This window comes from Epinephelus moara, chromosome 1, assembly GCF_006386435.1.
Source record: "Epinephelus moara isolate mb chromosome 1, YSFRI_EMoa_1.0, whole genome shotgun sequence".
Classification (NCBI taxonomy): Eukaryota; Metazoa; Chordata; class Actinopteri; order Perciformes; family Serranidae; genus Epinephelus; species Epinephelus moara.
In genome coordinates, this window is record NC_065506.1 from 3,937,718 (window position 1) to 3,962,508 (window position 24,791).

At 40.1% G+C, this 24,791-nt stretch overlaps 1 protein-coding gene across 1 annotated transcript in view; it reads left to right on the forward strand.

The window, feature by feature from the left end:
- cemip (cell migration inducing hyaluronidase 1) overlaps positions 1 to 24,791 on the forward strand; it is a 212,423-nt gene that overhangs the window by 113,224 nt on the left and 74,408 nt on the right. Inside the window, exons 10-12 of the mRNA XM_050049830.1 lie at positions 751 to 956; positions 20,026 to 20,095; positions 20,611 to 20,739. Coding sequence (XP_049905787.1) covers positions 751 to 956; positions 20,026 to 20,095; positions 20,611 to 20,739 — 405 coding nt within the window. The remainder of the gene's footprint in view (positions 1 to 750; positions 957 to 20,025; positions 20,096 to 20,610; positions 20,740 to 24,791) is intronic.

A 24,791-nucleotide genomic window follows, 5' to 3' on the forward strand; every position in this document is an offset into this window, starting at 1 on the left:
CACATCTGATGTCAGATCAAAGGGGATTGGCACCGTTTGGCATGTTTGGCACGCGTAATGGAAACCCAACCTGATTTGTTTAACACAGCTGCAAACTAATGAGTTCACATCCCTCTCAGCCAACCACAAACAGCCACAGCATCAGATAAGGAGTATATATTCAGCATCTGTCTGCTGCTCTCTTCTGCCATGGCGAATTGAGTAAACTCTCATTACGCCTTCGCGCAGCGCATTTAAGGGCGAGGAGAAGGGCTCATTTGATTGGTGCGATGTGAATCGGCAGTGTAAAACCCACTCCACACCTTCTCTCCTCCCTCTTTCTGACTTGCGCAGGTAGGAGGGACGGAGGTGGGAAAGAGGAGTAGCTGCGCCAGCGTGCATGGTGTGCCAAACTTGCAAAATCCGCCTGGTCACACCCAGTTGGCAGGTGCGCTGTGCCTCCACCTCGCCTGGTCTGCAAAACTAGAGGCCTTAGTCTTCCTTCCCACAGTGCTCAGTCAATTGGCAAGGAGTCAACTTTTAGAACATGGATGAAGGAGCTGTAGAAGAACCTTCATGTTAAATTATGTTTCATTTAACAAATAGTTGTCCAAAAACGAATTAGGCTGTAAAAATTTGATGCTTTCACAGCCAATTGCAGTCTTTGTGGGCAATTGTTTCTCCAGTTAGATCTGTGACAGAAGCTTTGTGTTAGTGTGAAATACTGTCAGCCCATGATTAGTAAAATTCAACATGTCTGTTTCCTTGCAGGTAAAGGATGTGGTGGGCTATGACACACTGGGTCACTGTTTCTTCACGGAGGATGGTCCAGAAGAGAGGAACACATTTGACCACTGTTTGGGTATGATGGTGCGAGCCGGGACCCTGCTGCCTTCAGACAGGGACAGCAAAATGTGCCGTAACATCACTGAAGGAGCCTACCCAGGATATGTTGCCAACCCACGGCAAGACTGCAGGTTAGATGCATGCACTCTTTAACCTCTTCAATCCCATAGAGGATCTCCAATCACACAGATGGAGATCACAAAATTTTCATCAGGATATGATGTCCTGATATCCTGATGAAAACTTATAGACAGTCCTTCTTTTTTTTTCTTTTTTTTTTTAACATTGAAGCCTCTTAAATGACATCTAAACATTGCCGTTCAGATAAGGCAAGTGTAAAGTAAAACTCCCGTTAATCCAAATAAAATTTTGTTACCTTTGATCTTACAGTTCCCGTGGAAGCACACAGCCAAAGAAAATCAGTGATGTTCAAGGCAAAAAAAATCTGTATTTTTAGCACCTAAACATGTTTTAGTTTGGAGATGCAAAGTAGGTATGTGCAGTAACATAGAACTACTGATACAATTCCAGCTGGTCAATACAAACTTTAAACTGACTTCAACTCAGTGCAGACTTGTGTAAAAAGTGTCCATCTGGTGATTAAAGTGTTTTTATCCTGATGTCTGAACTGCAGTGCAGACAACACTTAATTAACCTTTTTTCTCTTTTTCTTCTAACTTTTCTCAACTTGTACAGTGATGTTGATAGGTTGTCAATGTTGTGAGTCTCCAAGATCCACAAGTGGTCATTTGAATGGACCCCAGGGAAATTGAGCGGGTGTTAAACTCAAATAAAATCACAAATCTGAAAATCTTATTTGCAAAACCATAGACTATGTATGTATATGTTTATATACACGCTATGTACAAAACGTTATACAAAAGTCTTGTCTTGAGTTGCTTGGAGAGAGCACCGAAATCATCTATCCATTATCAAGTCAATCAAATGTGAGGGGGTGGTATGTGATAATCCATGCCATTTTCATCAACTTTTCCAGGGCTGGGTTACAAGGGCAGCAGGCTGAGCAAAGTGCTCCAGATGTCCCTCTCCCTAGCAACGCTTTCTAGCTCCTCTTGGGGGATCTTGAGGCGTTCCCAGGCAAGATGAGAAATATAATCACTCCTGGTATTCTGGGTCTCCTCAGGGGCCTCCTACTAGTTGGACGTGCCCGGAATTCGGAACGGGAGGTGCTCAAGAGGGTCCTGATCAGATACCCAAACCATCTCAACCACCTCAGCAGCTCTACTCCAAGCTCCCCCCGTATGTCTGACCTCCTCACCCTATCTCTAAGGCTGAGCCCAGATACACTCAAGGGGAAACTCATTTCAGCCACTTGTATCCGCAATCTTATTCTTTTGGTCACTACCTAAAGCTCACGACCATAGATGAGGGTTGGAACATAGATGGACCAGTAAATCGAAAGTTTTCCCTTCCTGCTCAGCTCCCTCTTCACCACAACATTCCGGTGCAGCGCCCACATCAATGCAGATGTCAATCTGCCTATCCACCTCACACTTCATTTTACCCTCACTTGTGAACAAGACCTGAGATACTTGAACTCCTTTGCATAGGGCAGTAACTTTCTCCGAACCCAGAGGGGGCAATCTGCCATTTTCTGGCAGAGTGCCATGGCCTCAGATTTGGAGGTGCTGATTCTCATCCCAACCGCTTCACACTCAGTTGCAAACCACCCTAGTGCATGCCGGAGGTCACGGTGTGATGAAGCCAACAAAACCACATCATCTGCAAAGGGCAGAGATGCAATTCTGAGGTCCCCACACCAGACCCCTTCCTCCACCTGGCAGCACCTCAAGGTCCTGTTCATGAATATCTGTTAGTAGAGATAGTCTGTTTTCCCCCTGCATTCCTCACTTTGAGAGAGGGGCATGTTATGTAAAGAATAAAGATGCACCTCAGAATATAAAGCAGTTAAATACAGATCACATGACTTCTTTTTTTATCTCACCCCACTGCCTCTGCTTTCAGCTGCAGAGTATAACTGCTAAGGCTAGGAGTGCATAATGACGCTGGCTTTCACTGACATGGAGTCATCTACCTGCTCTCCAACATGAGGGAGGGATTTGGGGGTTTTTTTCTACTTTTTTTTATTTTCTCCCTTCCTCTCCTAATTCATTCGATTACTTACCTAGTAACACACAATGCAGTATACTCCTAATGAGGCTTTTTTTCCCAATTTGTCTGGATCATTGTATTCTGTAATGGTTTCCAAATCCCATTGTATTTATTACTGTGGTTTAAAAATTCCAATTTAATCAAACATGATTGCACTAACAACATTCCCCGCCTGTAAGATTTATGACAATTAATTTCCACTTAGCTTTTCTTACTCCCTCGTGGCACTTTCTGTCTCTTCCTCCATCACTGTTTGTTGCACTAATGAATTTATTATAACAATAAATTTTAGTCAGATTTGCCAGGAAGAGAAGACATGTAGGCTGCGTGAGGAGAATAAAACTGCCAGTTAATCTTAACCAGATGAATGTGCTAGGTCTAAATGCTTTGCATATTTAGTGAGTGGATAACAGACTCATATTCATAGGCCAGGTGGAAACACCACATAAACATTTGTGTGTGTGTGTGTGTGTGTGTGTGTGTGTGTGTGTGTGTGTGTGGCTTGTATTGCTACCTTTGTGAGGACCAGTTTCAGTTTTAAACCATCATAGTGAGGATAATTCTACACTGTGACAACAATTTGTCTCCTCCTCATACTTAAAAAGACTCTTTAAAGGTATAGTGTTTAAATTCTTATTTAAAAGGACAGGTTCACAAATTTGTAAGTCTGTCTTATAACAGACAGTAGCTTTGTTGCAGTAAAGAAATTTCCTGTGCAGCAATTTAAAGGGAGGCTCAACAGCAATATGCATTATTACTGCCATTTTTTGTTGCTTTTGCAAATTCGTTAATTTATCCTGATTTTAGTGTTTTGTAAATAAGCTTTATTGTTAGGCTGTAATTAATTGTATTGTTGCTTTTATGACAAAGATGACACAGTTCTAAAACAAATTAAATTACTGTTAATTGTTAAATGCAGAACGCAGAGGGGCAATGAGACAAAATGAGAGGCGCAGCCCAGAAGCTCGTCATGCTGCTGGCATTTGTAGCACAAGGTAAATTCGCAGCACTCCCACAAAAAAACAAAACAAAAAAAAACATGAACACAGCTGTTGTGGCGGTTGCTTAATATCTCCTGTGCCTGACTTGTCAATGGCACAGTATTGCAGTACTGTGGTTACCGCGTCAGCCCTAACAGCCAGAAGCAACAGTAGCTCAGTCCATAGGGACTTGGCTTGGTAAGCTCAGTGTTGTCAGTTCAAGTCCCTGTATGGAGTGTGGACTGGCAGCTTGAAGGTGCCAGTTCAACTCCTTGGCAGGGGCCCTTGACCAAGGCATGGGATTCTCAAATTATACCAAGTGCTCTGAATTATGGCTGACCCAGAGTAATGACATATGTGTGTATTTTGTGTAAAGAGGAGTGAGGCAAAAAAGTCGTATTTTAGCCGCCAGTTTCATTTTTGTTGATTTAAAAAAAAAGACATTAAATTAAAAATTGAATTAAACAATTGGCTATTTGGCTTTGGCAATCACATGGTTAAGATACATTATTTTTAGTACAAAATTCTCTTTTGGACCCTATTTTTGAGATTGACATGTAGGAGGAGAGGCACCAACAGATGGGAGGTTCATTTAACCCTATGGGCCCGAACGACGCATAGTGCATCCAAATTCACACCTGTTCTTCTCTATTGATTTTCTCCGCGACCGTGCGTCATAGCGAGAAGCCACGCATATGACTTGAAACAGCAGAATTGTAGCTTTCCGACAAGGCCAAGCACTTGTCGGTAGTCCAATGTTTTCACAGCGAAAAAAAATGATAAACTTACACTAAAATTATGTATAACAGACCTTTCATACAGCTTTGCACACACATTACACTTGGATGGATTATTCGAGAACACAGGGTCACACAGAAATGCCACATATATCACATGAAAGTGCAGGAGCAGAGCTTTCCAGGGATACCACACACATCATTGTGCTGTCATCCCATCACGCTATAAATCCAGATTAATTGTCTACAAAATAAAAACCTGACAAATTTCTTTACAATCCATTATACAGATCTTGTTATCAGTCACTTCATATAGTGAGGAATAGCGTATCTTACCACGTCTTAGGCTTGCGTGTGTTTCTCCCTGTCTATCCACATTTGTAGTCCAGCTTTCAAGATGCAAATATCTCCATATTGTCCAGTTGACACTCCATCAAACTTTGTATGACAAGACCAGCCGCTTCACCTTTGCGCACCCAGGCAACTGTAGCCTAATTATGCATGCTGACAGGGCCTAGTCACCATATACATTGAGGGGGACATGTGTCCCCCCCAATGCCCAAAATGTCCCCCCAATATATAGCTGAAACTGAAAAACAACAACAAACTTTGTTTACTGCAAACAAAGTGGCAAATATTATCTTGGAGGACATCATTGCACTTGGTTGACTATTTTTCTATTATCTTAGATGTAAATATTGCATGTTTTTTTCAGATAAAACACATTTTTGACTTGTGAATGAGTCAATGGAATTTCTTGCAATAATGAAAAAATACTGGCAATCATGTCCGCCTGGCACAAACCACATGTTTTGGACAACTGTGAAGTGACAGAATGTCCCAGCATCATGGTTCTTATATTGCCAGATTCCAGAGAGTCTCCCCTCTTCATATATGGCAGAATATGTCATTTTCCAACTTGCTATGGTGAGATACATGTAAAAATGTAAGAATTTAGTCACACATATTTGTTTTTTTCATTGACATAAAAATTAATACAAAATACAGGCACATAGAAGGACATGGAATGATGGCAAATCTAGATAGCCCAGATTGTCCTGAAAAAAACAAAATATAGCATGTATATGTAGCCTTTATAATGACTGTGATATGAGCTTAAAAGTAAAGGCACGAAAAATACCCCAAAAAGGCCTAGGGCCCATAGGGTTAAGACTCTGGCTGCATATTTATGGTGCTTTGTTCACATCATGCCACTCTGCATTATCCACAATGCAATGTGTATTAGTTTCACAATAACCGCTCTATAATTGTGAAATGCTGTTGGTTTCATCATACCGTGACCCCCAGCATGCACTGGGGCGGTATGCAACCGAGTGTGAAGCGATCGGGATGAGAGTCAGCACCTCCAAGTCTGAGGCCATGGTTCTCTGCTGGTAAATGATGGACTGTCTCCTCTGGGTTGGGAGAGCATTATAGCCCCAGACAAAGGAGTTCAAGAATCCTAAGGCCTTGTTCGTGAATGAGGGTAAAATAGAGTGTGAGATGGATAGGCAGTTTGGTGCAGCTTCAGTAGTCATGTGAGTGTTGAGCCAGACCATTGTGATGAGGAGGGAACTGAGCCAGAAGGCAAAGCTCTTGATTTATTGGTCCATTGCCATCCCTTGCCTATGGTCATGAGCTTTGGGTATTGACCAAAAGGATGAGATTGTGGATACAAGCAGCATCTGGAGTTTTCTTAGTAGGGTGGCTGGGCTCAGCCTTAAAGAATGTTTGTGGAGCTCAGACATTTGGAGAAAGCTTGTAATAGAGCCGCTGTCTCTTTGTGTCGAAAGGGGCCAGTTGAGGTGGTTCAGCCATCTGATCAGGATTCCTCCTATGTGCCTCCCGTGGACCCTCCCCACCTCAGGAACCCCCCAGGAGGAGCTGGAAATTGCTGCTGAGGAGAGGGTGGTCTGGAGTACCTTGGTCAGCCTGCTGCCCCTGCAACCTGGCCCTAGATATCAATGAAAATAGAGAAATGGATGGATGGATAATTGTGAGATGCCTTTTTTTGCCTATTCTTTTCTTGGCCCGCATCCATATCACATGACTGCCAAATATATGTCTGAAACCCCCCCAAAAAACAAAAAGCATTCAGACAATAATTTTATTGTTTATTGTTTGTAAACAATGCAATGTTTTAAGATAGCTTTGGCATTAAAAAGTTTTGGTAACATTTCTAGCAAGAAATGTGCATTTTATTTTTATAGTGTTTGTTCTTTGGTCTTACCTGAAAATTTTTGGAATGCAACATTTGCTGTGGTGGTTGCTATGGACGCTACTAAACCCATGTACCATGCACATTGTTCAGATCATTGTCTCTGCATTTTGTCACCACATTTTTCAGCACAAAAACATGAAAAGTATCCTTGAGGTTACTATCTGCATACTTTAAGCTACAGAAACCATTCAAATGTCAAAACATGGTCTTTAAAGACAATTATGCTTGAATTCAATGCATTTTTTATCTCAGCCTTTTCTAGTTAATAACAGCCTTTAACAGTATTACAATTTAGTTTCCAGCTTTTCTAGCTATGTATTCCAGCTCTTAGCTTCTTTAAGTAATGCAGTTTGGCTTCTAGTTCCTCCAGTTTTAAATTTTTCAGCAGTGCAGTCAATACATTTGAGCTTTCATATGTTTCAGGCAATTTGTTTCATATTTCTGCAATTTCAGCAGTGCTACTGGATTAATTTTAGCTGTCCACATTCACACGTGTTTTCTGCAAGAAATGCATTTTTAGTTATATAATTCTATAGTATTTTTTTTTAATGATATGATCTTGCCCACCCCAACTTGAAAACTGCTGTGAAATTTAGTAAAAAATAAACAAACAAAAAACATCTCTGGTCACTAGAAGAACCTGTGCAATGGACACATTTCACTGTCTAATACTTTAATAGAGTTTAATCAGTCTGGGAGTGAGCGATGGAGAGTCTTGCATAGGAATGACAGAACAATCTGACAGCAAGAGTCTGTAAAGCTGGAGTATATATACTGGCAGGGTGTTATCAGAAACAGGTGAACTGAGTTGCTTTGATAAGGTGGGCATGGTGGATGAGAAGGAGCAGGAAAATGTGTGGACAGGCGATAGGCTGGCAGGTAGGTGTGGTAGAGAGGCAGCTGGGTGTCTTTAGGTTTATGCAAGTAAAGTTACCATGGTTTGCTTTAGGCAAAAGAAAAGGGCAAGGTTGTACCTTAAAATTACTTAAAGGTTACACAGCTGTGGCTTAGATGTACAGCAAGTTGTCCACTACTGTGAAGATCAGCAGTTCAATCCCTAGCTCCTTCAGTCTGCATGTTGAAGTCCTCATGAGCAAGATACTGAACCCCAAATTGCTCCAGATGGCTGTTCCATTGGTGTGTGAGTGCATAAAAAAAAACTAAAAAAAAAAACTGAGTAGGAGTAGGTGGCACAATGTATGGTAGCCTCATCCACCAGTGTATGAATGTGTGTGTGAGTGAATGCGACTCAAAGAGTAAAAAGCACTTTGAGTGGTCAGATGACTAAGAAGGCGCTATACAAGTGCAGGTCTATTTACCATCCATCCATTCCCGGGAAAAGACCTGTGTTCTGTGACCCATCCACTGCCCCAGCCTAACTCCTTACTCGTTCGGGACCACTTTTTTATGTACTCCCATCAGTGCATTGGCCACATGATTGCAGCCCTCTAAAATATGTGTGTTATGCACAAATAACTGGCTCATGATTACTGGGGATATGTAGGAATTTGGTTGCACTACTTTTCTAGGAAATTGTATGAACAGTGCATGAGAACAGCCTGACTGGGAAGAGCTCAAAGGTCAAGGACACCAGAGACCATCATTGATTAAAGGCAGAAATTGGCATTGAAAATATAAAACCAGCTGTTTTCCTGTGATCAGAATTCCCTAATTAGGTCACATGATGACAACTGATAATGAAGACAGTGAGATGTGATTGAAAACCTCAGTAAAAGCTAGTGAGTGGATCTTGAGTTAAAATTTTTATTTGTTTTTCGCTCTACTATTTCCACTGACTTTCAAGCTCAGCCAAAACAATAATTTTCTAAGCTGGTATCCCTTTCCTCTTTGATATTCTGCCATGCTTGAGATTATTTATCCAAGCCAATAAGATCTTAAAGTAGAGTAACTACAAAAATATAAACACAAGATGAACTTCTTCTCCATTCTTCTCTATTGAAATTGCCAACATCATAATTCCTGTCACTGCCAGAATTGAAGTTCAAGTTTAATTTAGTTGAGCTTTGAGAGCAAAACCAGATGCAAATTCAAGGCAGTGTGCGTTGCATTGGCTTAGGCAGCTGCCCAGGAGAATACAGCCGAACCTTTTCATGGAAATAACAGGCAGTATGCAACCCCCCACCCACACCCCAACAACCAAAATAAACTGACTTTTAGATGAACAGCAGTCAGTCAGCTGTGGTTTATCTTTGATTACAGTCGCCGTCTTTCTTGTAGGATTTTTTTTTAGAGCTGTCATTTTGTGACAAATCAATAAATCTAATTAGGCACAGTAAAGCTGTCTGACAGATATATTATGTCAACATTCTCCAACTTTTTCATTATAACCTGAAATGTAGTTTCCCCTCCCTCAAGCCAAATCCATGTTACAGTATCGGCATTTACTTTACAGAGACGTCCATGGAAATGATTCAGTAGTGTCTGGAAGTGTACCAGCATGTTTGAATGATTCCAGCTTGTGTATGACCTTTATGCTGTGTCATACTGCTAAACCTTTTACATCATATTGTTACATTCATCACTTTCAGTCTGACAACAGGTTTTTTTTAATGCAGCAATCATCTCTGCATAATCACTGTCAACCCATCATACATGGTTTCTCTAAAAGAGACATTCTGTCTGCTCTCTACTATCTGTCTCTGTTTGACATTCTTCCCGCTCATCCTCTATGACAGACAACACATCAGAGAGTCTGAAGTACACTGAACCTTGAGTAGGGCTTGTTGAGACCTTGATTACTCCAGAGCTAATTCCTTTCTCATCCAAACAGAGCTGCTGTTGAACAGAGAAGCATATGCCCTTGTTAAGGCTTCATAATTGAGAAGAAAGGTTACGTTGCGATGAGAGATGCAGCAGAAAATAAACACATTTGTACAATTTTTTTGCAAATAAGTTTATCACCTTTCTAGGCTGATGAAGTTAGCTTTTACTGTAATGGGTGTGGTTAAAACCCAGATGCGGCACCACAGACAAGAAGGACCGTTTGTAATGGCCTTTAAACCCCCTGCAGAACACAGCATGAAAATTTCACGCATTGCTGATGCAGCCAGTGTAGCCTGGGCATTACTTAATACACACACTTTGCAAAGTGACATATTTCTGTAATCGATGACATTGATTACACCGATGAATCACCCCAGCCCTATTCACAACCACAGACCATGTGTAACTACACCAGCTCAGGACGTCCACATCCAGCGTCTTCACCTGCTAGATCATTTGAGACCAGCCACCTGGACAGCTGATCTTACAGTCAGTTTGCAGAACCAAAAAATTTCTACACTAACCATCAGAAACAGTCTCAGTAAAGTTCATCTACACACTCGTTGTCCTCACCGATGTCTTGACCTGGCAGCAGCATAACCGACTTTAGTGGGCTTTAGTTTACAATGTACCAGGCAAAGGCAGACAGCTTGTATGGAGTTGGGTGAGCTAGTGGTTTGCTAATACCAACATTGAGAGTGCCCTATGGTGGTGATAGGGTTACGGTATGGGCTGGCATAAGCTACAGACAAAGAACAAAGGTGCATTTCACTGATGGCAGTTTGAATGTACAGAGATACTGTGACAAGATCCCGATGCCTTGTTTCCAATGACGTATGTGTACGGAGATGATTCAACTGGAAGTCTGTCCATTCCTATGGGAGTCCCCATGATATGCTATGTGCCTGCGAAAGTCCTCCCCTCGGTAATATTTCAGTCTGGAATTTGCCTTGAGTACGTTCAAAAAATTTTATTTTTTCCCCCCCTTTTATTGGTGAAGCAGGGTGACAAGAACAAAATAAAACAACAGAACAAAAAACAGTAACATAGGACATAACAAGTAGACATGAAGTGAGCAGACATTCAAACGATACACACAAACAACAAAAAACAGATATGAAGGTTTATATATTCATACAGTAAGGGTCCAAGTAGAAATTAGGTTGTCGTAAGCATGGGGCGTGTTTCAATATTTGAATGAGGGGCAGATGTCCATGTTTAGTGAATTACACAGGGTGGGGTGTGGCGTGTATGATGGGGAGAGTGAGATAAGTAAATAAATAAAAAACAAACAAAATAAATAAATTGTTAGGCATTGGAGTTATGATAATATGATAAGTATATTAGTAGTATGTAAATTTACGTTACAGTAAGAGATTGCACTTTGTGCATTGGAAGAGCTTATTTTAACAGAAGATGTCTGTTTTGTATAGCTACCTCTGTACAGGGTTCCTACGCAAGTATGGAAAGTATGGAAAAGTATGGAAATAAATTTGATCAATTTCCAGGTATTAAAAAGTATGGAAAATGAAAAATAAAGTATGGAAAAATATTTATGTTTCCAGAGTATTATCACTGTTCTAAAATACTGTTTTCTAAAATAGAAAATTAGGTATTTCCAAAAATAATTTAATCAATCCGGATCGTGTTTTATGCCGGGCCAAGCACAGTTTGTGTGAGAGCAAATGTCTCAGAAAACATACCGCCCCTTTTACCTGATTGACAAGTGGTATGTCCAGTCCGCTGCCCCATGACCCTCCTCCAGCCCTCCAGGTATCAAGTTTCACTCCAACACTGCACCTTCGACAAGAAGACGAGTTTCACGTGGTTCACAATGGGTAGATGCAAGTTTTTGGATGGATGGTTTGACAATACTGTATATAAATACTGGTTGGCCAAGGATTCCCAATTCACACACAGAGCTAGATGCAAGCTTTGTGTGAAATCGTCTGACATCGCCAACATGGGGGAGAAGGCGATTCTGAGCCACATAAAAGGAAAAAACACTGACGTCACGTTACTGCATCGCTTGCACCCAGAGTCCCAACCTTTTTGCCTCAGCCCAGACATTGAACTTACCTGAGTTTTTATTTGCATGCCATTATGGTACTTGGCTACAGTCGCCTATTAAGAATAATTAAATATGATGTTATGATGTGAAATATGATACACTGATATATTTACTCAGATGTCGCATATTCTCTGGAAAAAAAAAAAAAAAAAAAAAAAAGCTGATAAGTCTGGAAATTAGGGTATGGAAAAGTATGGAATTTTGAAATTCCAAATGTGTAGGAACCCAGTCTGTAAAACAGGAAGCACACATTTTATTTTTTTATATTTTATTTATTCATTTTTACAGAAGTTGTAGCATATTCTTTTTGTAAAGCTACAGAACTTGTTTGACTCAGCAATGTTTTGTATGTTTGAGCCATGTGCTTATTAAGGTCTGAAATAAAACAATATGAGAACTTAAATATTCCCTGCACTTTCTTTGATGTAGTATGCTTGCTTATCATAGGAAGTAATTAGAAATGACTCTTTACATTAAGGTAGTAGCCTAGTGAGAACAGGGTGTTGGGGGAATCACTTTTTTTCTATTTTTCATCAAACCGCAGTTTTTGCAAGTTGTTGCAATTTTTGCAAGTTCCCGCAATTTTTGCAAGTTCCCGCAATTTCATCAAAATAAAATTGCATAAATATCCCGCATATTCCATTGCATTTTTTAAGAAAACGTGCCGCATAATCATAAGGATTTTTGCCCACAACAATCACAAAAAAACTCCGCATTTTTCTGGAAGGACTGATATAATATAATATAATATAACATAGCACAATATAACATTATGATAATGTACTGTGGCGATGAGGGTTGGAGCCAGACCAGGAAATCGGCGAGCGAGGGCCCCCCCCACCCAGCCCCCAGCAGCATGATCGGGGGCCCCGGCGAGAAACAGGCGGGGCAGGCCAGCGAGGGAGGTTTTTAATGCTATTTGTCTGTCTATTGAGATGTGTTCAATAGTAGGAGATACCATTGGGATGATGAAAGGTTATGTCGGTCTTTCCAGTTTAAGGGTATTGTTTTCTTAGCGATTGTTAAAGCGACCAGTATGGGTTGTTCATATTTCAGTGCCGGTTCAACTGATGTAAGGTCCCCCAGCAGACAAACAGGGGAGACTGGAATGCTACAACCTATGATTGAAGATAATGTATATGTGAAGTTTGTCCAGAATGATTGGATGGGTGGGCAGAGCCAGATGGCATGAAGGTAATTATCTGTAGTGTTTAATGTGCAGTGTGTACATTTATCATTATCTTTGAGTCCCATTTTGTGTAATTTATATTGTGTGAGGTGCACTCTATGTAGAATTTTATATTGGATAAGTTGCAGTTTGGGGTTATTTGACATTGAGAAGGTATTATTGCAGATGTGCGTCCAGGAGTTGGTGTTTATGGTAACTGTTCAATCTTTTTCCCAGTCTTGGACTGGTCGTGGGAGGATGGTATCTGTTTTAATTAAAAGTTTGTACAATTTTGCAAATATTTTTTTCTGAGAGGTTATGCATTTGATTTGATAGAACAGTGGTGGTGAGTCCAGGCTATTGTTTGATATGTTGATTTTACTTTTTAAGCAGTGTTTCAGTTGTGAGTATTGTAAAAAGGTGTTTTTGGGGGTATGAGTGTGCCATGATCAAATAAATGTTCTAGATGTTTAATGCCTGCTTTTTTCCATGAATTGAATGATAGTGGTTATGCCAGATTGGTGTAAATTTATTTGAGATTATGGGGTGTCCGGTGATTTGGTTGCATTTCCACCAAGCTGTCAGAGTCACTGCTATAAATGGGTTTTTGAAACAGTTATGATGTTTGATCGATTGGGTAAGGAATGGAAGATCTGATAATGATAAATCTTGACAGTCGTTTTGTTCTATATCCAGCCAGGGGTGTTGTGTATGATGATTTTTTTTGCAACCATATGGGTATGTACTGAAGATGATTTGTGATTTGTGTTAAACTAGTGTGATGGAGGATGGACTGGAGTCATAGAAAAAAGCTAGTTTATTTTGGGCAGTATGGTCATTTTTATTACTGCTATTCTTCTGATTAATGAGATTGGCAAGTTGTTCCAGCAAGTAAGGTCTTCTTCAATGCTTTTTTGTAATGGTATGTAGTTTAGAGAGAATAGCTCTGACAGCTTGGTGGAAACATTGATACCAAGGTATTTAATGTTGCCTGTTTTTATTATCAGGGAGTTTTTTTAGATGCAGCATTCCAGTCCCTTTCACAGAGTGGGAGAATTTTAGATTTTGACCAATTTATGGAGTAGTCAGAGTGGGAGAATTTTAGATTTTGACCAATTTATGGAGTAGTCAGAAATCTTTGAGAATGTGGAAACGAGATTGAAGACTTCCGGGAGGGTTGTTGTGGGGTTTGTTAAGTACAGCAGAATATCATCTGCATATAAACTAATCTTGTGGTGAAAGTGATTTGTTTGTATACCAGTAATGTAAGTATTTTGACGAATGGCGGCTGCAAGAGGTTCAATGAGTATTGCGAACAGTAATGGAGAGAGCGGACATCCTTGTCTTGTGCCCCATTGTAGTAAAAAGCGTTGAGAGGTGATATTGTTGGTTATAACTGAAGCGGACGGAGAATTACAAAGAGTTTTGAGTGAACGACTCCCCAAAACCAAACTTCTCAATGGTGGTAAAAATAAATGTCCAGTTGACTTTGTCAAAGGCCTTTTCTGCATCCAATGATGTGATTATGGTTTTGAGTTGGTTTCTCTGGGATAGACTGAGGAGGTTGAATAAACGACGCATATTGGTGGATGAGTGCCTGCCTTTTATGAATCCTGTTTGGTCTGGATGAATTATTGTGGGTATGACTGTTTCTGATCTGTTGGCTAATGCTTTGCTTATCCTTTTTAAGTCACATTTGATCAGGCTTATTGGTCTGTAGCTGGAGGTCAGAGTTGGATCTTTGTCAGGTTTGAGCAGAATCGAGATAAGACCTGAGTTCATGTGTGTGGGTATGGTTCCTGATGATTTGATTTCATTGACCATTCTGTTAAAAAGGGGAGATATTAGTTGCCAGTGGTGTTTATAAAATTCTATTGGATAGCCGTCTGAACTGGGTGATTTGCTGTTGGGCAAATGGCTTTCCTGAGTTCTTCTAAGTTTAAGGGTCGGTCTGATATGGTTGCTTGTTCTTCTGTTATTTTTGGTAGTTCAATATTGTTGAGAAAGGAGTGGATGTCGGAGATATTTGTTACATTGTCTGAGCGGTAGAGGGTTTGATAGTAATTACAAAATATTGTTTATTTCTTTTGGGTTCTATATTAAATTTCCCTGAGTGTCTTGAATTGTTGTGATAAGAGATTTTTCTTTGTTTCTTTTCAGTTGTTTTGCAAGAAATTTACCTGATTTTTCATTATGTTCAAAATAATTCAGTCTTGTTCTTTGCATGAGAAATTGGGTCTGTTGATGTATTATGTTATCCAGCTGTATTTTAACTTTCTGTATTTCATTTTGAGTATGTTCAGTGGGGTTGCATAATTGTTGAGAGTGGAGATGTTTCAGTTTGTGCTTCAGTTGTTGTTGATTTTCTTGTTTCTTTTTGTTCTTGTGGGTAGAGTATGAGATGATGTGTCCCCTGATGACTGCTTTTGCTGTTTCTCAAAGTACAGATGGAGATATTTCTGGGGAGTCGTTCAGTTCTATAAAAGATGTCCACTCTCTCTTGAGAAGGTTATTGAAATCTGTGTCTGCTAGGAGTCAAGTGTTGAACCGCCACCTACTTGATGGGATTTGTGTGGATTCTTGCACTATATCAAAGCTGACTGGGCCATGGTCTGAGATGATTATTGGGTGAATTTCTGAGTTGTTAATTTGAGGTATGATAGAATTACTTACAAGAAAGTAGTCAATGCGAGAGTAACTTTTGTGAGGGGGTGAGTAGTATGTGTATTCTTTATGAAGTGGGTTTTTGGTTCGCCAACAAACGCTAAGTCTGAGGTCTTCCATGTATTTTTTAATAATATCAGATGACTGCCATGTTCTGTGAGTGCTTCCAGGGTTTGATCTGTCAAGATTTGGAATAAGGATTGTATTAAAATCCCCCCCTACTATGATTGCTGAGTCGGAAAAAGTTATTGAGATGATTGAAAAAAATGTGGGTTGTCTTCATTGGGTCCGTAAATATTTGCAACTGTTATTTTAACATTTCTGATGTGTCCTTTAATGATAACAAAGTGGCCGTCTAGGTGTGATTGTAGTTTCATTGTGATATGGGGTATGATTTGGTCTACCCATTTGGTCTTATGTTTTGTATGTTCTGACGCTGTAAGATGTGTTTCCTGTAGTAGGCAGAAACTGGGTTTCATTTTAGCCAGGTGATTAAGAACTTCGGTGCGTTTTGCCGGTGACCCAATGCCCCAGATGTTCCAGCTGATGAATTTTAAGGATGACATTAAAAATTATATGGTTTATTAATAATTAAATCTCTGCCAGTCTCCTCCTTTGATTCCTGTAAAATTGTCTCATATGTATGCAGGTTATAGGGTTTGTACATACATGCGCCCAATAACTTTATTGATTCTGCAATTGAACTTTTCATGCTGTCACCAGCGATGCACTGCTGAAATTCCGAATTGCAGCCAAAACAACCCTTCCAGTGTTTTCAGCTGAATCGCCGAACACGTTGGCAAGCAAGGAGAGCACAGAGGAAGTGACATACAGTGGAGTGTACCCATAAATTCCGCAACCTCCATGTTAGCAGATGGGACACTAAAAACTCAAAGTACATGTCTAGTAAAAAATTTCCCCAAACATGGTTTCTGTCATTTTAGGTAGTTCTTATCACGCTGATGTATGGTCAAGTGTTCATTTTCTCCGATTAGTTTGGTTTTAATTCGTTATTTGATGCTATAAACACAATCTGACCCCGGCTTTTATTTTGGTACATCTGCTGACCGGCAGTGTGCATTTGCATATTAGCTAAATATTTAGTTTCACCAAGCACATTTAGATTTAACATTTATATTTAGATATACAATTTAGATTTAGATTTAACATTTAGATTTAATGTTTAACATTTAGATTTAATTTTTAACATTTAGATGTAGATTTAACATTTAATATTTAGATTAAACTGCAACATTATATTGAACATATTTCAAATATTGCCGTAAATGTGGTAAAAAGTGACTTTAAAAAATTCACACCACTTTTTTGAATGTTCTTATGTGGCAAAATGTTGCTGTTAATTTCACTGTGAGCCACTTTACAAATGGCACCCCATACTGGGTTACGACTATCAATCAATCAATCAATCAATCAATCAATCAATCAATCAATCAATCAGTCAATCAATCAATTTTATTTATAAAGCCCAATATCACAAATCACAATTTGCCTCACAGGGCTTTACAGCATCCCCCTGTCCTTAGGACCCTCACAGCGGATAAGGAAAAACTCCCGCCAAAAAAAACCTTTAACGGGGGAAAAAAATGGTAGAAACCTCAGGAAGAGCAACTGAGGAGGGATCCCTCTTCCAGGACGGACAGATGTGCAACAGATGTCATGCAGAACAGATCAACATAATAAATTAACAGTAATCCGTATGACACAATGAGACAGAGAGAGAGAGTGAGAGAGACAGAGAAAGATGCAGGACAGATGGTAATGACAGTAGCTTACAACTACATTAATGAACGTAATAATATTGCAGTAAGATGCAGTAACAGGACATAAGTGTTAGCAAAAGGGAGAGAGAGAGAGAGAAGGAGAGAAGGTGCCCGGTGTATTATAGGGGGGTCCTCCGGCAGACTAGGCCTAAGTCAGCCTAACTAGGGGCTGGTACAAGGCAAGCCTAAGCCAGCCCTAACTATAAGCTTTATCAAAGAGGAAAGTCTTAAGTCTAGTCTTAAATGTGGAGACGGTGTCTGGCTCCCGGACCGCAACAGGAAGATGATTCCACAGGAGAGGAGCCTGATAGCTGAAGACTCTGGCTCCTGATCTACTTTTGGAGACTTTAGAGACAACGAGTAACCCTGCATTCTCCGAGCGCAGAGTTCTGGTGGGATAATATGGCACTATGAGCTCTCTAAGATATGACGGAGCCTGACCATTTAGAGCTTTATAAGTTAGGAGTAGGATTTTAAATTCAATTCTGGATTTAACAGGGAGCCAGTGCAGAGAAGCTAAAACAGGAGACATATGATGTCGTTTCTTAGTTCCTGTTAGTACACGTGCTGCTGCATTCTGAATTAGCTGGAGAGTTTTTAAGGACTTACTAGAGCTACCTGATAATAGAGAGTTACAGTAATCCAGCCTTGAGGTAACAAAAGCGTGGACTAATTTTTCTGCATCTTTTCGGGTCAGGATAGGCCAAATTTTCACAATATTACACAGATGAAAAAACGCAGCCCATGAAGTTTGTTTTAAATGGGAGTTAAAAGACAGATCTTGATCAAATATTACTCCGAGGTTTCTTACAGTAGTGCTAGAGGCCAGAGCAATGCCATCTAGAGAAACTATGTCATCAGATAAAGAGTCTCTGAGTTGTTTGGGGCCAAGAACAATAACTTCAGTTTTGTCTGAATTTAACATCAGGAAATTGGAGCTCATCCAGGTTTTTATGTCTTTAACTCAATTTTGAAGTTTAGTTAATTGATTAGTTTCTTCTGGCTTCATTGATAAATACAATTGTGTATCATCCACATAGCAATCGAAACTATAATGATACTGGAAACACAAATTGTTCTGTGTGTTGAAAAATAAGTAACACCCTAAAAATTTTAAATCTTATTTACTTCTCCTTTTAGATTTTTATGTACAACTACTTGTAAGGTCATGTGACATCATTGTGGTATACAAAGCAAAATAATAAAAGGCATTTTTTTTTCTTGCTTGCGGTTTATAGGACTGCATATGTACATTCATTCCGTAACCGCTCTCTGGGGGGCTGGGGCCTATCCCAGCTGACACTGGGTGAGAGGCAGGGTACACCCTGGACAGGTCACCAGACTATCACAGGGCTGCATTTATACAAATATTTAAAAAGTAAGAGCATGCGTCCACAGTGTTTATTTCTTTGGCAGAAAAGCAGTGGCAGAGTCCTCGGGAGCACTTCATCCCAGCACTTCATAAAAAAAGTGCTTCCAGCACTTCTTTAAATGATGCATTATTCATAGGTTTTGTTTCTACGATAACACAACCCAGTCCTGCTCCAAAGTCACAGAATACCGGCACTTGGGCAGTTACTTCCGGCATCAGACACTGACGAAAAGAGCCGTCCTTTCACATCGGCATGGTAGTTAAAGGGGTGGAAGTCTGAATGGGGCCGGTGGGAGGGGTGCTGGATAGGTCCAACAACAGACTTTCACCCGGGAGGCCAGTGTTTGCTTCCCATAAGATTGTAAAGCCAAACCCTGTTCTTTTTTTCTAAACCCAACCACTTACTTTTGTTGCCTAAACTCATATGTGTTAGCGCAATGTAACCATGTGTGTTTTTGTTGAAAGAAAAGAAGTCAATTCACAGTGTTGTACCAATGTAGTGCACTTGAAAGTGACTATATGCCAACTGTAAATTTACTGTGAAAACAGAAGTATAATTTGAAAACAGACAATGCATATAAGAGGCTGAAGTTGGCATAGCGTCCCAGAACGTTAACATCCAACGTACCCAGGGTACCTTGCACGTCATATCTCGACGTGGAAAGTCCATGACCAAACGTCAATATGTGAAGAGGTGGGAGTGAGAATGCGTTGGACAACGATATCTTGACATTAATGTTAGCTAGGTAGCTGATGTAATACTACGTTAACAGAGGTTTGACTACACAGTTAGCAACGAGCATACAACATTACAGTGATAAAAGTACAACACTCACCAGCAACATGAAGTGTCTGGCAGATCTGCTCCCACAGATGGGCTTTTCTGTTCTTTGTTGTGATCATTTCTGACTGACGTCATACGGATAAGGATAGAGTGTAGCTAAAGGGCCGGCAGTGATGAAACCTTTGCCTTAAATTAAAAAGATGCTGGTGTTTAAAAAAAAAGGTGCTATTGGATTTTCCAAGGTAACAGCAATAGGAAAACTGTAAAATGTAAAAAAAAAAAATATTCCCCATATCCTATGAAACGATATAGTCCATTTGCGCACCAATAGCACTGATGTGAATACAAAAACTCATAAGTCATTTTCTCTCCCACAGTTACTGTTGATATTTCAGAGGCAGTGATCACCCTTTCTTTATTTACTACATCATTGACTCAAACCATTTATTAAAAATCCAATAACCAAACCTTTTTCACGTCTTCATTTCCACCACTCTCTATAAAGTGCAACTTCAACTTTCTGGATCGCCAACCCCAGTAACAACCTCATCAACTGTGCTGCTGCAGGCTCAGAGGTGAGTTTCTAACTCTGACTTCTCACCTCTCTCTTCCTTTTCTGCCTCCTCCCCTCCTCTCTCTCCAGTTGGAGGTCTGTCTCATTACAGTGTTGCCAGGGCAGATTAATGGCTGTGTACTCCTACTAACTTCAGAAAAAAGCAGACAACAGACACAGCCACTGCCGCACTTTCACTATGACACAGTGCCAGTTATAATCGTACTTATGGGATTTTACAAGGATTCATCAGGTGGAACAGAGTCTCATTTATCCTCACCAATGTAATAATCATTCTCATTTGCATACCTGCAAAGAACAACACGAAAGTAGACAGGCTGACACAAAGAATGGCAAGGCTGGGGCTGTAGTTATGTGTGTGCTTGTGCTTATGTATAAACAAAAATCCAATGAAAAGATATGAAAATACTCATTTGCACAGATTCTTAAAAAATATTCATGGCCTCTTTTATATGTATATGTATATGTATATGTATATGTATGTATATACACACATGTTTGTGTGTGATCCCTCAGGAAACAGGTTTCTGGTTCATCTTCCACCATGTGCCCACTGGTCCCTCAGAGGGGCTGTATTCCCCTGGACGTACTGAGCACACACCTATGGGCCAATTCACCAACAACAGAGCCCATTCCAACTACAGGGTGAGTCTGAGAACATACTTACTTTTTCCATGGCATTCTATAAGTCAGTTTATCAGTGACCTACAAATGTTCATTAATGGTTTATTAGTATTGTTTTTACAAGGTTTTACCAAGGCTGAAACCCAGCAGCGAATGCAGCAGTTTGATAAGTTTGAAACTAATTACTTCCAGTTTTTGTTTTCAAGAAATATACTTCATCTGCATTCATTTTGAATATGAAAGACATAACATCAGTAAGAACTATGTAGGATGTGATCTGCTAAGTGACAAAGACAGGACAAGCAATAGATGAATAGTGAGAATAATAAAATCAAGGCCAGACAAAGAAACAGAAGAAGGTCAGCCAAAAGAGACAGATTAAACTGTGAGGACAGAGTTTGGAGGCGCCTGTGGCATCAAGCACAGCACAGCACAGCGCCACTCAAGCAGAGAGAGATATATGAGGTACTGGTGGACAGGAAGTATCATTGTTATCACCCTCCTTTCTCTGCACTCAACAGTGAGTTCTTTTTCCTACCATCCCACTTCACTTCTAATTTGGATCATCTTAATGGGAGCATAACTCATGTCAGGCTGCCAGGATATTTGGGTGAGAAGACGTTGTGTCAGAGCAGCAACACAGCGGTTGTGTCTGTGTTTTGAAGTAGCAAACTGGCCCAGGATGGTTTTTATCATTAAGACTATCTGTACTTTTTGTCTAGAAAATTTTTATAGTATCGTTCTTTAAGCCCAGTTCAGACCAATGATTCGAGACAAGACAAAAGTGTTTAAGTACGTTTTAGAGAAAAGTTGCAGCGGTGTGAACTGGCCAGTCTGAACTCGACTGAAGCCGGCTGATGATGCCACCTGCAACTCAGCTGGTCAAATCGCCGGTGGCTGGTTTTAGAATGTAAAGCATGTCACCTGTTTCTACAGGTGTAAACTGATTTTTTGATATAGTTTTGCTGTTGTTAAATGTGGTCCCCGATCAATCAGTAAAGCAAATTGTTTACTGTTTTCTGTGGAGGAATTCCAGAAAATTCAGAAATTCAAGGTAACATGGCATGACTAACTGATATATGCATGGTCATTTTATGGTTAGTATAGTAATAGTAAAGTATTCCTTTAAAGTAGGGATGCACGATAGTATCAGCATGACATCGGTATCTGCCAATATTGGATTGAAAATGAGTTATTATGATCTGCCAACATGCTTTTCCTTATTTTGCCCAATGAATGAATATTACATACACTGAAAAGCATTCTATTTCATGTCTCCATCGGCTGTTGGGGCATCACGAGAAGAGCATAATATGATGTTAATACCACTACAGAAGACACTTGATGATCACTAAAATTAGGTGGGAAAAAAAGTGTATATATCGATATTGGTTATCAGCCAATGTGTTGTTATATATCGGCATATTAAATATTGGCAAAATATCCAATATTCCAATATCCCTATTTTAAAGTCAGTGATGTATCCCAGTTACCTCTAAATGTGCTGTGTTACCCTAACTTAAATAATATGAAGCAATATTTCTGATATTCAAATGGTCACATGTAATGTGGAAAGGTTGCTATTGTCAAACCTACTCAGAATCATATCCAACTCTGCAGTTCTTTGCAGCCTTAAGTGCCTTTTAGCTTAATCTAATAGTTATCCAGCTTGCACATTGCCTAATGACTCTCACCTACCCCTTTTACTAAATAAAACCCACATGACATATGACATATATCAACTAAGTAAGTTGGTTAGAAACTCCATCTCTTGCTGTCTTTTTATCTTTTTGCAGTTACTAACAAAATCTGCACCTGCTTCTGACTACTCATAGTGCTTGTGTAAACAAGGATTGCACACAAATATGGCTTGTCAGTATTAAAAATTACAATTTTAATTTTTTTGTGCTCCTTTATGCTCACAATATGTAGATGCCTTTGAAACTTGTAAGTTAAACATGACAGAGGATTAGAGCTTAGATTCTCTGCCCGAGCCCGAGCCCGGCCCGGCCCGCGGGCCCAAGCCGGGTCGGGCCGGGACCCCCCACCCCTCTGACGGGCCCAGGCCGGGCCCGGTCAGATATGAGAGAGAGAGAGAGAGAGAGAGAGAGAGAGAGTCAGATATGAGAGAGAGAGAGAAATGGCTACAGGTTGGGGGTTGCAATTCACACATACAGAAAGGGGGGGGGGGGGGGGTTGGTAGAGATAAGTGGGAGGGACAGCGGCTTTCCATGCCTCCAAAAAATATGCCCTATTCATTCAGTGTTTACCCAATACGCTCAATACATGGACATGCAATGACAAATTGTCATTAACTTATTACATTATAAAAAAATAAAAAAAATAAAAAATATATGGACTTACCCATGTTTAAAATGACCTGTTGAAGTGAAAAAACGAGTACTAACAGGAACAGACGAGTGGAGTCGATGTTTAACCGGCGCGGAGAGTGCAGGAGAAATGCGCTGCCTGTGTGGACAGTCAAGCAACTTCCGCGGCACTAACGCGCTCGGTGTGTCCTTAGCGTTAATTATAACAGCCAACTTATTGAAAAATGTCGGGTTTAAATCAGGCTCGGGCCCATAATTACAGTTAATTGGACGGGCCGGGCCGGTCGCGGACATAACGTGCATGGGCTCGGGCCGGGTCGGGCTGCATTTTTTGGGCCAGATCTAAGCTCTACAGAGGATTAGAAATTTATCACATTTAGCCAAATAAGTTGGCAGTTAGAAGATTTTAGCTTCAGATTAGGTTTCTTAAAAATGTAAATGGGTTATCTAAATTGACCTAATACATGTGTTTTCTACATTTCTGGCATCCCGTTCCCACTTGCATCAGCGAGAACTCCAAACATGTGTCTTCTGTTTGGGTGGCGAGACTGTGAGACCCATGTTACTGAACAAACTTTGTCAGTGATGGCTGTCAGAATGTATAGTAATTAAACACTTAATATAACATGTGCATCATCTTACCTTCTGGGTTTGCTGTTGACTGCTCCAGTGGAGGCATGTTGCTGTCTCCCCTGACAGAAAGGTCTCAGCAGACAGCTGTGACTGGGAAGAGCCTCCTGTAGCTGTTGTGTTTTTTGTTTTGTTTTTTGTGTATACTTTTTTTTTTTTAACATCAATTTTCATATCGAACCATTTTTGTTTAACTTCTTTGATGGTTCTTACAACAGAGGACGTGGAGTTAATAGCACATGTTACCTCCTTCCAGGCCTTTGATTTACCTGTCCCTGTCACACCACTATAACAGAACACTTCACCGAAAATAACTCTCTCAGCATCGGAAAAGTTTTTCTTTCTCTCTCTCTCTGTGTTTGCTCCATGTTCACAGTTGCTCCATGATCACAGTTTGACAGGATGCACCTATCCATAGTTATTATGATCTCCTCATATGTTGGTCTCTGATTATTCATGGGCAGGGATGTATGCTTTATTGCTAACTAGCGGGAGCACGCTGTCAACTTACGATTGATTGACATTCATGAACATACACATGTGCCACACACATGATCAAATCTGAGTTTTCTGCAGCATCCATGAGTCCAGTGTAGGTTTTTAGTGCCATGGTTCTTTATGTGCAAATCTACTCACAGATTTACTAACATTTCATGAATGAGACTCAGTGTGTTTTACTTTTGTTTTACGTAAGAGAAGAATTTGAGGCTGAGGACAGATTGATTAATGTGGCAACAGCATGTCAGGCAAACCTCCATAAACCCATCAGAGAGCAGGACAGACCAGCTCCCACACAGTGAACGAATCAGTCCTGAACAGGTAAATGTAATGATGTAACTTGTAACCCTAAATACAAATATAGTTAGTTAATGATATACTAACTTGTTGTCATTTGATATACAGTGGTGTGAAAAAGTGTTTGCCCCCTTCCTGATTTCTTACTTTTTTGCATGTTTTCCACACTTAAATGTTTCAGATCATCAAACAAATTTAAACATTAGTCAAAGATAACACAAGTAAACACAAAATGCAGTTTTTAAATGAAGGGTTTTATTAATGAGGAAGAAAAAAATCCAAAGCTACATGGCCCTGTGTGAAAAAGTGTTTGCCCCC